The sequence below is a fragment of the Arabidopsis lyrata genome (genome assembly GCF_000004255.2).
Source record: "Arabidopsis lyrata subsp. lyrata unplaced genomic scaffold ARALYscaffold_7, whole genome shotgun sequence".
NCBI lineage: Eukaryota > Viridiplantae > Streptophyta > Magnoliopsida > Brassicales > Brassicaceae > Arabidopsis > Arabidopsis lyrata.
In genome coordinates, this window is record NW_003302549.1 from 10,172,977 (window position 1) to 10,186,861 (window position 13,885).

Sequence of the window (13,885 nt, forward strand, 5' to 3'; positions counted from 1 at the left end):
CCATTTTTTTGGGGTAAATCATTCGTCTTATTCCTTCTAACCTTGCATAGTACAGAAAAAGCATTAACATGTAGTTTTCGTGGGATACAAGTTGCCATTTGACCATTTCCAACTCTTTTTTGGTTTGATCTTTCCAAATTTACATAATCCACGTACGGAGAGACTTCTTGATGTCTCCTCGTTAGTACCCACCCCAAGTATTCAAAAAAACAATACTGATTTATATAGTTAGACCCCACAATTTAGCTGTAATTTTATATAAAGATGTGAATTTTCAAATACCAAAAATTACAATTCAGTTTTATAGTTTACTATATTCTTTACAGAGATGGAAGTGGAAACCACGAAGCTTTACACGGAGAAGTCATTTACTCATAGTTGAAAATAAATTATCTAACCAAAGTAATTATTTAATTCTGTTTTGCCAGCCAAAACCTATGAATTAGTCATACAGGATACAACTTACTCCAAAAATAATACAACAGTACTTAAGCTCAATCAACTTTGAAGCTTGACTTGACTTGTTAGTATATGAGACCATTGATTTTTTTTTAACATTTTATAAGTTTTTTTTAGAGAAATTTAACTAATGTGCCATTTACTATTTAAAATCTTAGCAAAAATGCCACAAAACATAAATCTTTCCAAATGTGCCATAATGGTAGACAACATTTCTTGTCTACCCAAATTTTTGTATGTCGTTTCGAATTTTTGTTCACCAAAAATCTGTTGTTTCAAAGGTGGGCAAGATTTTTTGTCCACCAAATATCTTCTCAATCTGTTTTTTCAAAGGTGGACAACATTTCTTGTCTACCAAAAATTTTCGGTTCAAAGTATTGTCCACCATTATGGCACATTTGGAAAGACAAATGTTTTGTGGCAATTTCTGTAAGTTTTGGTACAGTAAATGACACATTACACCAGAATCCCTTTTTTTTAATAATACATAAATCCCGCAAATAACGATTTAAAAGTGAGATCAATCTTTGATAATTCTATCAACTTCTAACAATAAGCTAGAACTCTTTTTTTTTCACCATGTTGTAATCATTTTCAACCAAATGAACTACCCGCAAAGAATTGATTTCAAATTTTTGACTCCATGTACTGTATGTATAACAAATGGTAAATGTTTAAATTATAATAACAAAACGATATTCATAGAACAAATTAATTCTAAATAATAAATCACTGTTTAAATTTTCATGTGATCATCTGACTTTTTGATACACAAATTCCTTTACTCGGTACTTTCATATTAATATAGCAGCAACAACATTCCCTTATAAATCCATGAAACTCTCTTCTTAGCTTCTTCATTCCCTCCACATCTCCTTCTCACATCTCCTTCTCTTTCGCTTGCCGGTTTTTATAGGTTTAACATCTGTTTAGTTAATCTCTAAGATTTTACGCGATGATCATTGTGTATTTCTCGCTACCATTGTTCATTTTCATGGTGTTCATAGCCATTGGTGGTTGTTTAGGATGCTACTACTTGGGTCAAAATCAAGGGATAGCTAAAGCTGGCGGTGGCCCGACAATGCCAACTGCTTACCCGACCGCACCACAAGCCAATCAAGGTTACAATGCTGGAGCTCAACCTTACCCTCCTACGGCGTATGCTGTCTAATCATTCTGTTTATTCCATGTGCAATTAAAGAATTATTACAAACGGAAATTGTCGTTCTTTTCTTGTCTTTTCTTGTGCTGTATGTTGTTTGATTTACATTTTGATGATTACTTCAGTTTGTATCGTTAAAGTTTAATTTGCAATCATTTTTTTTTCTTTGTCAACGTCTTATATCCGACAACCACCTTATCAAGAATATTGCACTAAAAGTATCGTTTAATGTTATGATTTTGACATTTTGTAGAATGACGGACGATTGCACAGTTATTTGCCAATAATACAATTATGCGAAATCGTGATTTTGATATTGTTCTGAAAATTGGATTAGACTAGATAAATAATCAAACTATCTCATTCACCAAAAAAAATAATCAAACTATCTCTGTAAACTCATTCCACATCCTAGTTATATAAACAAGAAAAACAAAAACAAAAAAACAAATCATATAATTGAATCATGAAGGTTTAATTAGGAGCTTTTAACTTGGTTTTCAGATTATCAATTTCTTTCATCATCCATGTTTGGATTTCGGAAAGCATAAGTCAATGAAGTTCCTAGAAGCTTTTTTATTGGAACTTGCGTTCACAAAACTGATCAAAGATATATATACGAGGAGTTTTCCCCTAACAAACCAAAAACAAAGATGAAATTTTGGTAATAGTTCATAACATAGTATCACAACAAGGCCAAAGACGCCAAACACATCAAATCATCTATAAAGCACAGGTTTATTTTCATACAGAACACATCATTTAGCCCATAAATCTCCCTATCACCCAAGAAATTTGATCTCTCCTGGAACTTCCTCCATCAACTTTCTTCATATTGCCCTTCAACTTCAATCTCCAGAGCACTAGTTTGAAAAACACCTTATCAAACCATGGAGAATTTTGGACCAGTTGTTCCACCAAAATCTAGCAACTGAGCAATATACACGTGATGTCAAAGGAGAAACAGAGAGTACAGACCATGATCCCTTTTTTGTCTTTGGAAGTGAGATAGTGACGATTTCATCAATCAGCTTCAAATGGCAACGAACCAGTCACATTCAAGGATAAGCTCAAAGTCAAGCTGCAGCCAAATTAAGTTGATAGAAGTCACCATCGACACACCAAAGGGTCCGAAAAGCAATGCAACATCTTTAAGTTCCTATGTCAATGTAAATTGTGTTTTAATATATGAAAGCTACTAAGAGAAGTTCAAAAACAATAAAGTACAATAAGCATTCTACCTTTCGTTTTCTTTTCAAGACCCGGAACCTCCTATCATGTAGGAAACACTCATATCCAGGATTTCATCTCTTACTTTGCCATTTCTTCTTTCTTCAATCCGTGAGTGGGACTGACCTCGAATGGTCACAAGAAGCTCACTAGATGTACGCTCAACAGTGTCTGTAACCCGTATTCCCTGGAAACTACGGTCATTTTCATCTGGAGCATATAACAAACTCATACCACACCTTATCACCTTGCAGCATTCTAGTTTCCTTTCAGTTTCATCGGTAAGATAGAATTCGAATGAGGCACTAGTGGGATGACATCTAGTACCCTCATTACTCTTTTCCCTCCATTCGAAGACTGGCACATTACAGTTGTTATAACTGATAAACACATGGTCAGATCCAAGTTTCCGTGGTTCATGGCAAGATGATCCACATGACTCGTTCCATCCACCAAGACAGAAACTAAAGCTGATAGACTGGCCGTTTTGATTTTTGAATTTGCACTTGCATCTTACAGATAAACGGTTGGCATGATGACCTTCATTATCACTGAAGGTGACAACAACAGCGAGGGACGCTCCAATAAATTTTTTGTTACACCAGTGTGGAAGCAGGTCGGTTTCTATCAAAGATCCCATCCTCTGATGGCTGAACCATGAGGGTATCTCACTTCCTGGAAAACAAACAGCAACCAGAGGTTCTAGAACTAGTCCCTGCAATGGGTTACAAAGAAAACCATTTAAGAAATTAGCTACGATCGAAGTATCACCATAACATTAGAGTGAAAGTGAGATGGACCTTATTGTTATGCTGGAGAGATGTCCTTGCCAGTAACTGACTCTTGAGTTGGGCCTGAGCTACAATAGCTTCCTGCTCAGCTCGGTTTAGCTTGAAGCAATTCGTGAAAATGAATGTAGTATGCATCCTATCAGTTACTAGGGGAAGTGTCACTGGTTCTGCGACTTTTTCCAGAGAAACACACCCGTGAGCATCTACATAGTGTAGACTAGATGGAAGCACTGGAAGAGAGTTGAGCCTGCGACAATGTTTCAGGTCAAGCAACAACAGGCAATGAAGTTTCTTAATGCTTTCAGGTAGGGTCTCAATATTGTTTCTGCTTAAGCATAGACACCGTAGAGAGTGTAGGGAGATAAAGTTGTCTGGCAATTTGTAGATATTGCAGTTCGTGAGATAGAGGTCTGATAAGCAAAAGCTGCCTGAGAAAGGTAACAATACCAACCCTGTGGAATCTTCGATGCTAGATCCACAAAACGAAAACATCTTGAGGTTACTCAAACAAATCGTTTCAGGTGTCTGTTTGATGGACGTTCCATCCATAAGCAAAATCTCTAAGCATTCCATCTCCTCTTTGATTGGTGGAAGACTCTCCAACGCTGAACAGCCAGAGAGAATCAGTTCTTGAAGAGATTTCAGCTTGTAAAGATCGTTGGGAAGATACTTTAACCTGCGACAATTCTTGAGATTCAGCAATATAAGGTTGCGAAGACTCTCGATGTGTTCAACAACTTGTTCAATTGCTGAGCCTTCCAAATAAAGAGATTCAATATTGTCTGATATAATTTGAAACTCTTGAAGGTTTGAGCAGCCACTGAGGATCAGAGTCTTCAGAGATTTTAAATTGATTCCCTCTGGAAGACTCTCAAGGCTTGTGCAGTCTCTGAGGTTCAGGTAAATAAGTTTGTTCATCTTTTCGATTGATGAGCCCAACAGAACCAAACTCGTACAGCCTTCGAGGTCCAATCTTTCAAGATTTTTAGCCTTGGACAAACCTGATAAACTCCGCAAGTCTTTTGACTGACTGAGGTCGACCCATCTTAAATTTTCCGTTTTCTGTGGCACCTAAACAATGATTATAAAACCAATCAGCAGAAAGAAGCTAAAGAATACTCTTTTTAGATAAGAAAATTTATATACAGCCGAGGATGCACCTTATCATCTTCCCACAGTTGTTTGATGTAGCTATAGCGTAGACTAAGATCAACAAGTTCCTCTGGATTGAATTCTGATGGTAGATATTCGTAAGGGTACCCCTGCCAATGAAGGTACACAAGCTCATCCGGAAAATGATCAAGCTCTTTAGAGAATTGAATTTTATGGTCGTTATCACACCACTGGGAACAATGAGAATTGTGGAACTTCAGGAATTTGAGATTCGACATCCTCATGAAAACGTCAGGACTTAGCTTGATCCTTTCGACATTAGACATGTTAAAGAAGATGCCTCTAACACATTCAGTTCCCTAGTAGAAAGATCAAAAAATTGAGGAACAATTAACAAACCACAATACTAAAGAACGACACCAAGTGAAGATATGATGTACTACAGAAAATCAATGGAGAATTAATGAAGCAAGTAACTCACCGTTTTCTGCTCCAGCACATTGCGAATATCTTTGTGGTTCCACAACCTGCTACGTTTGCCTGCCCTTTTGATGGATGATTCATATCCAATTTCCTTCCCCATTGCATGCATTAGATCATGCATCTCAAGACGATTATAAGATTTGGTTACCAAGCACTTATCTTCAAGTTCTCTCATAACATGGTCTGATTTCAAGATGCTCGAAACCAAATCTGCTTTTTCTGATCTGAAAAAACATGCTATGTCAAGAAATATGCTTTTCTGTTCATCATCCAGTGCTTCATAACTCATTTTTAGCACTTTCTGAATCTCCTTGTCTGGCATTACCATTAATCTCTCCCATTTTTCCACCCAGTATGTTCTTTCCTTCTGACGTAGACCTGAACCTAACAACTTCAAGGCTAAAGGGTGCCCTTTCGCATAATAAACAAAATTGTTTGATAGATCCAGAAATTCTTCTGTTGGGTAGAGTTTGTCAGAAAATGCATCTAGGCAGAAAAGCTCCATAGCTTCCCTGTCATTTAGTCTGGGAACAACGTATATTGCATCCGCATTGTTCTGCAGCAGTTTCTTGTCTCTAGTTGTTATAACAATCCTGCTTCCTTTCCGGTACATCTCCTGCTCTCCGATGAGAACTTCTATCTGATTTTCTTCGGTCACATTGTCCAGCACAATAAACAACTTCTTGTTCCGAAGAAAGTCTTTTAATCTTCCATGTGCTCTGATATCCACATTTTCTTCATCCAATAATTTACAGAGGAGTTTTTGATGCAAATGATGCAATCCATGCCGCTTTGACTCATTTTCAATGTCTTCAAGGAAACAATATCCATCAAACTGACGGTAATTTCGTTTATAAACACTATCAGCAACAGTCGTCTTGCCAATTCCAGTCATCCCGAGAACCCCAATGGTACGGATACAATTTTTGTTATCAAACATCAATAACTCCTCCAGTTCCTTTGAACGTGATTCGATCCCCGGGAAACCACTGAGTTCACATGGAGACAAATCATTCAGCATCCTGAATGTTTCCTTGGCTATTTTTTCAACAAATTCACTCTCTGGCCTGCACACAAAAGTTCATCCAAATTAGAATTTTACAGCACGGACTTTAAGGAAACTGAACAAGTGGTAGCTGCAAACAAAACAGACCAGTGGAAGACTTCTTGTTCATTTTCTATTGTAGAATGTAGAAGACGTCAATTCATCATAAGAACAATAAAGAAAGTCAACGTTGGTTTTACTAGTACATACCTTTCTTCAGGAAGTACATAGCCCAGGATATTGGAAGCAATCTTCAGAGCTTCCTTCCATGCCCCAACTTTTTGCCCATCTCCCTTGAAACTCTCCTTAGGGCTCAGGAAGGGAACTCCAAAAGTCCCTTTCTGATTCTCCACATCAGATTTCCTGACTTTGTAGAAGACAGGTAAGACCCCATGGCCAAACTTCTCCCTGCACTGTATTATCTTCCAGAGCTCCTCCAAGCACCAGGTGGAGTTGGCGTAGTTCTCTGAGAAGACGACGATCGACATTTTCGATTGCTCGATCCTGTCAAAGACAACAGAGATGTCCTTGCCTCGCCGGAGTTTCCCATCGAAGAAAGTATCAATACCTTTCCGCTGCAGGAACTGAACAAGATAAGAGGTGAAGGAATTACGCGTGTCCGCACCTCTGAAACTCACAAACACGTCAAACTGGCGCTTACAGGGATCCAACGACAATGAAGAAGAAGGAGAAGCCATTAAAAGATGGCAGCGATGATGCAGCTGTTTGGAAAGTGTTCCCTCCTTTGGAAGTGAAATGGAAGAGACGAAGACTTTGAGGCGTTGAACAACGAGTCTTCCCACGAAGAATCTTTTGCAATATCCACCTTTAGCACCCCTCTGTTGACTTTTCAAACTATCTCATTTAGATAGTAACTTTAGCAATTGGAACCATTTGCTGTATTGTTTATCCGATGAACGCAGAGGTATATTAAACTTTTTCTTTTCGAGTTTCTCTTCATTTCATTCGCACAACAACGGACACATTCGAGAAAACCCACATCAAAAAGAAAGTCTGTGTAAGAAAATTCGTGCTCTGCAGAGCTGATCACCGTTCGTAGAAATGCTTAAGAGATATGCGAATGCGAATTTTGAGTGACCTGTCAACAAGGATCACGGGCATGTAAGCAGCAAGGTAATATAGGTGAGTAGTCAAACATATAAGCAACAGTTTGTCATTGCAATCCACAAAGACGATTCTCAGACCAATATTATTTACAGTGGAACATTACAAACAATAAGAAGCCACACATGTATCATTTACAAAGCTTTGGAGACCCAGTAGCCTTATTTATGGGATAAAATGTCCTTACATAGGACACAACATGGAAGAAATAATCTACACATTAACATAAACAGTGAATTTCCTAAGCTATAACAGAGATTCCTATCTGAGGCATATTCAAACACCGTAATGTTTATACCAGGTGTCCGAGCCCTTGCAAGTGAAGTTATCTGAATCTGACAAGTGTTCAGATGTGATGAACTTCTAATCTGAAACATAGATCACATATTTAGCCACATAAAAGGTCAATACTAACACTAAGCAATATCTTTATCACAAAATCAAGTTGGTGACTTCAACAGAATGCCTCTAATTTGCCTTATAATCAAATAAGAAAGCTAAGAGGTGATACATATCATTTAGTATGGACCAACACACTATCAAATAAAGTGCAACTAACCAGAAGTTGAATACCAGATTAAACCATGCGGCGGCTAATGATATATACTGATCCGAGGGTATAAAAGGGTTTCCAGATTTAAATATATAAGCACACACATATCTTCAAGTCCCCAGAACTATTTGGCATGTCCTTGTGTTGAAATTTTCCAAAACCTGCACAACACAGTGAACAATTTTAAAGGACAGCATTGGAAACTACTGTTCGTATCTATGTAGTCCAACATCTTGAGCAATATTAAGCCACTGCCGTAATAGAATGGAGTGCAAGTATTTACTTCAGCATCGACATAATATATTAGCATGGACTGCAACTATACTGGAAAAATCTAAAGACTGCAAATAAAATGAAAAGAAATCTAAAGATAGCAGAGTGAGAACATGCGTATATCAGGTTTCACATCTGAGGGATGTAAGAGAGAAACAATCTCGCAACTATAGAAACTAAGAGTAGCATTAACAAACTGAGCCACCAATTATTTCAGAACACAGAATAATTACAAAATAACAAGATAAATTCGAAAATATAAGACGACTAACCTGTACACCATGGTGTTGAATAGAACCGGGCTTGAGAGGTGGGTTTTCTGCGTTTTTTTTTATGTTATCCTTATTATTTCCAGCTGAAGACTGAAACCTTAAATGAAAAGTCTAAGTGTATGTCACCAGCGGTTGGCAGAGTCGAATTGATGGATGTAAAACCGCAGTTGAAGATCATGGTACAAGCACTCTCTGATTAAGAGTCCGAAATCAAATTCTCCCATGGTTCTCTTTGTCAAACTAAGATGATACCACGATCTAATGCCTTGAGTTTTGGAAAGCTCTGAAGACTTGTGCAGCCAGACAGCTTAAGCTCAACAATAGATTTCAGGCTACTTATTCCCATTGGCAGTTTCTGAAGCCTTCTGCAGTTCTCCAGATCTAGCGTAACAAGTTCAGTGAGATTCTCGATTGACAATGGAATTTCTCTAATTGCAGTCCCAGCTAGATATAACTCTTCCAGGTTTGGTGCAAAATCCTGGATCTCATCAAGCTCTGAGCAGCCAGAAAAATTAAGGCGCTTGAGAGATGTTAAATTGACCATGGACGGCAGAGTTTGCAAACGGGAACAGTCTTTCATATTCAAGGAAACAAGCTTCCCAAGATGGCGAATAGATGTGCTAACATCAATCAGACTTGTACACCCTTCGAGATCAATATGTTCAAGGTTCAGGGCTTCTGATAACATCAGGATATCAGTTAACTTTCTGGAGTGACTCAATTTGATATTCTTTAGCTTCTCAAGATTCTGTTTACAAAATGAATAACCAAACATGAATAATCAAGATGAGTCATCAGATGCAAGCTTATAAATTCATGTAAGCAGCTTAAAACACCATAGTGTCAACACTTACTTTCTTTCCTTCCCATAACTTCTCCATGTTGCTATAAGGCATGTGTATCTCTACAAGGTTCTCAGGATTAAATTTATGAGGCAAGTATTCCAGAGGGTAGTTCTCCCAGTGAAGTAGCCTTAGTTCATCAGGCAAAGTGTCGAGGCCTTGAGGTAGATTTAGCTTACACTCATTCTCAGAGGTGGAACAATAGAACTTCAGCAATCTAAGATTATACATCTTACCAAACACAGTAGGACTCAACTCACAGGTCAAGTCAGACGCATCCAGGAAGATGCCCTCAATGGCTTCAGTTCCCTGACAAAGACAATCACATAAGTACGGTAACATCAGCATTTTACAGCTAAAGAAAGAATAATTATGAAATTACCTGGGGTGATAAAAAAAACTAAACATTTGTCAACTTACTGAATTGTTTCTCAAAACATCAGCGATGTCATTAGAGTCCCACAATCTGCTACGTTCGCAAGGATCCTCGTCTTCTTCATGAACAATAAATCGACCAATGTCTTGAAAAGGAATAGGGATCTCTATCCTATTGTCCAAAAGGCTAATGAGAGACTCGTCAATGAGATCACAGATTCCCAAATATGTAAAAAACCCACAAGCATCAAGTAATTTCACCACATGATCTATGTCCTCCCCACTGAAAAAACACGCGAGGTCCAAAAATATGTTCTTTTCGTTTTCATCTAGGCCATCAAAGCATCTCCGAAATGCTTCCTGAATCTGAGTTGGAGGATTTTTCCGCAAGCTATGGAGATGTTCCTTCAAATTGTTTATGTGCTGCTTTGATAAAGAGAAACCCAAAACTTTGAGAGCCAATGGAATGCCACTACTGCAGCTCATCAGCTCCAAGATGACCCCACTTTCTTCATTTAAATATTGTTTGCAGAGACGTAACGATTCAAACTCGCATAACTTTTGGATCTTGTATGACTCTGTAACCTTACACTGTACAAGAACTTGTTTTCTCCTAGAAGTTAAGATGATTCTGTGTCCCTGAGAAAACCAGCCAAACCCTCCAACTACAGCTTCTGCATCTCTGGCATCGCTCACGTCATCGAGAACAAGAAGAATCGTTTTCTTGTGGAACCAATCCCTCATGAAACTCGGTTTTATATCATAAGCACTTATACTTAGTTTTTCTTCCCTGAATACTTTAGAGAAGAAATCATCACGCATTTGTCTCAGCCCTTTCTTTTGACTCATAAGATAAAAGTCTTGCAGAAAGTAACAAAAATCATATTTCGGAGCTAATATTCCAAAAATTTCTCTGGCAATGGATGTCTTACCTATTCCAGCCATACCCCAGAGTCCCACAATTTCCACGCCTGAAGGCTGGGAGTGATTTAAAAATGCTAAGATGCTAATCAGATTCTTGCTGTTTTTCGAATATAGGTTTAAGCATGCGTCTCTTACAACTTCCTCGGCAAGCAAAACCTGCTTCCTGCGAACAGAACACAGAAAAAATGTACCGAATTAACACCATACAGATGAGAAACACTCCTCCGAATATTAGAAAATGTTAATAAGCACTTTGGATGTTTCCTAGAAAAGTTTCAAGAGGAACAGATGCCACATTGTACAAACACAAAAAGGATAACTTTTTTTTGGGCCAAAACATAAAAAGGATAACTGAGAGATGTAGATTTACTCTTTTTCCCATTCATGTCCATCGATGGACGCTATTTCAGCCATAGCCGCTTTCCATTTCTGAACTCTGCTTAGCTGGGCAGAATCCATATACTGCAGATAAATTGGTTCAAACCTGCCTTCCAACCCACAAATGTCTGAAAGTGTTGCCTTAAAATATATAGGAATAATTACAAGGTTTCTTGCTTTCCCATGCTCCATGATTTCCACCAGATGATCAAGAGCCTGTCTAGAACAAGCATAACTATGTGAAAGTATCATAATACCAACACTAGATCTGTATAGCATCTTTTCATCCAGGTTCTCTCTGCTCAGTAGATTATACATCAACGGGGTGACCTCTCGCTTGTGTAACTCTTTTGAAATGGCTTCGATAAAAGATGTCTCGTCTACATCATGGTTTTCATTGCACGAGAAGACTAATATGCATTCTTTTTCTCTAGTCATCTCACTTGCTGACTTTAGGTATGATGTCACAGCTAGGCTGCGAAAAGGATTGTCCATTGGTCTGATGCCATGCGCCTCACACATGGCCTTGAGGTAACCAGCGAGAGCCTCGACAGCCTCCATGCCAGAAGTCTGCCGCATGCGAAGAAAATCAATGACGTCTTTGGCGCATGAGATAGTCAACGGAGCCAAGCGGTTGTTCAGAAACTCACGGAAGGAGTCCCAGTCATTGTTTAGAGCTGTTGTTGTGATTTTGCTTGCAAGGATTGTCATGTCGTTTCCTGAATCCGAATCCCATGAATTTGAACTCGCGGAAGGAGCCCCAGTCCATAATTCTGAAAGCGTCTCGTCACTGTATACTTCTTCCATAGAAGAAAGAAGCTCCCCATCCAATTGCTCACTACCGCCTTCTTCATCTGATTCGTCACTCCTCATGGGCCGAGACAGCACTAGTAAAGGTCTGTGCTGTTTAAGCTCTTTCCGTATAGTAATGGGATCCACTGTCCCAGTGACGATAATATCCTCAGAATCATCCACGATTACAGAAGAGACACCTAAACAAGGAAACAATACAAGAAAGGCAAATCAGAATTATGAATTGAGTTACCCTGGTATTGTACAGATTAGAAATTTCAAAATATCCAGGAGGCAAGGAATTACTTATGACCAATTAAACCATTCTACTCTTGAATAACTAAAAGCTCATTGCACCAGTAAAGTTGAGGAACAAGCAAGCAAACACAGCAATTTGTCTTTTAAAAACAAAGAAACGCCTATGCCAGAATGGCCCCATCATCCAAGCATTCCATAGAACCAGAAAGGGAACTAGACTAGATCAGAAACATAATTTATCTATCGAGAATCAGTGATCAAGTAAAAAGTTACCTGGGAGCTTGAAAATCTTACGAAGGACCTCATATTTTTCATTGGCATCAACAGACCGTAGATTCAACAATCTCACAACAATATCCTGCAAATATCAGATGTCAAAATATACCACAATATCAAGGTATAGCGAAGCAATGAAATGAAATATGTGAACGAACCTGCTTGATCCTATCAACCAAGTCGGTCTTACTCGACAAGGACGAACCCCTTGCCCAACTCTTTCTCACACTCGTCGATGCATCAATCGAGTCGGTCTTTTTCAGCTCAGTAGTGTCCGGATCCATTAAATCAACAGTAACACCACCATGACACGCTTCACTCCGAACCTTATGCTTATCAAGCTCAAAATCTCGCGTCTTGCAAGCCTCCCACGAATCAAAAGAAATACTCAAATCTTCGGGACCAGAAACCCCAAGGGACTTGAAAATCCGATCCATTTCTCCCTCCTCTCTTCCGATAACAAGTGAGCAACTTCTAGAAGAAAACTCTGCGTCATAGTCAATATTCTTCGCCTCGTCTCGTCTCTCTAGTCTCCGTACAGAAGTCATATCTCTTCTCCGACCATCCGTCGATTTCTCCATACGAGCCATAATTTTATCCATGTGGTCAATTTTTTACTAGAAATTTTGTTTCTCCTGTTACTTAAAAATCAAAAAACGATCGAGGTTATTAAAAACAAGAGATGCAAATGGACACCTATCAGCCAAAACATTTCACACCACTCCAGGACAAAATCAGTGATTAATCGTTGGTGAAGATGTATATTATTAAGTGGTAGAATATTCGCATATTCTTGAAGAGGTCACGTCTTCAGTTCTTAATTTCAGTTTCAAATTTTGGCAAAACATTTTTTTAATAAAACGGCGTTTCACGATTGTTCTTCCATATGGGATCATAGTCAGCTTTCTTAAAAAGAAAAGAATGAAAATGGTGTAACATTCCATATTTCGAATTCTTCTTAGGTATATTATGAAATGTTAGTCAAACAACCGAATATGTCGTAGAGTTATGTTGTGAAATATTAAGAAAACAATCCTTGTGGAGGGTAATGCTCCAAAGAAAACAATCCAACCGGCGATCCTTCAAATCATACAACAATATCCTCTCATTTCGAGTCCAATTTCTAATTCTTGTAAGGTATGTTGTGAAATGTTAATCAAATTAACCAAAGGTTTTTAATAGACAAACTCTGTAAACATTGTGTATACCGTCTCCACAATAGTACATAATCTAACAGATTAAACGTCCACTTAATTAATACTGCATACACCATAAATTGCGTACACGTACAAAAAAAAAAATTTAATAAAGACATGATTGTAATTTTGCAGTCATCTTCAACTTGAGTATCTTTTCTGTAACCATATTTTTTGCTTTTGCTCGCCAACGATATTCAAGACCTACAAATTAGAGATTCGATATTTGTCTCCAATTTCGCCTTCAATTTCGCCTCACCAAATATACTCTTTTACCGGGATTTGGGTCGGGTAGACGAAAATCCGAGATTCTGAGATACAAAATTCCTCTTCTTGGC

General features: G+C 38.2%; 1 protein-coding gene across 5 annotated transcripts; it reads right to left on the reverse strand.

Annotated features, from left to right (window-relative positions):
• Positions 1-2,253: 2,253 nt before the first annotated feature.
• Positions 2,254-13,061, reverse strand: LOC9306056 (disease resistance protein LAZ5). 5 transcript variants are annotated; one of them, XM_021018634.1, is made up of 9 exons: positions 8,633-8,733; positions 8,507-8,553; positions 7,968-8,122; positions 6,494-7,382; positions 5,237-6,305; positions 4,803-5,114; positions 3,652-4,713; positions 2,863-3,566; positions 2,254-2,780 (listed from the first exon to the last, which is right to left on the reverse strand). In XM_021018634.1, exons 4-8 carry the CDS (start codon positions 6,979-6,981, stop codon positions 2,877-2,879), a joined length of 3,621 nt encoding a protein of 1,206 aa, XP_020874293.1. In that variant the 5' UTR covers positions 6,982-7,382; positions 7,968-8,122; positions 8,507-8,553; positions 8,633-8,733; the 3' UTR covers positions 2,254-2,780; positions 2,863-2,876. The 5 variants fall into 5 exon arrangements, with proteins under 5 accessions (XP_020874293.1, XP_020874294.1, XP_020874292.1 ...); XM_021018635.1 differs by having other exon boundaries at positions 2,254-2,702; positions 8,507-8,733; XM_021018633.1 differs by having other exon boundaries at positions 8,507-8,733.
• Between the last annotated feature and the right edge of the window lie 824 nt (positions 13,062-13,885).

Bases quoted from the DNA above. Each gene is read 5' to 3' on its own strand.
- LOC9306056 (XM_021018634.1), bottom strand. From the start codon at position 6,981: ATGGCTTCTCCTTCTTCTTCATTGTCGTTGGATCCCTGTAAGCGCCAG. The intron at 4,714-4,802 runs GTGCATCCTCGG...ATCATTGTTTAG, and splicing joins AACTGTGGGAAGATGATAAG to GTGCCACAGAAAACGGAAAA. The intron at 3,567-3,651 runs GTCCATCTCACT...AACCCATTGCAG, and splicing joins CTCTCCAGCATAACAATAAG to GGACTAGTTCTAGAACCTCT.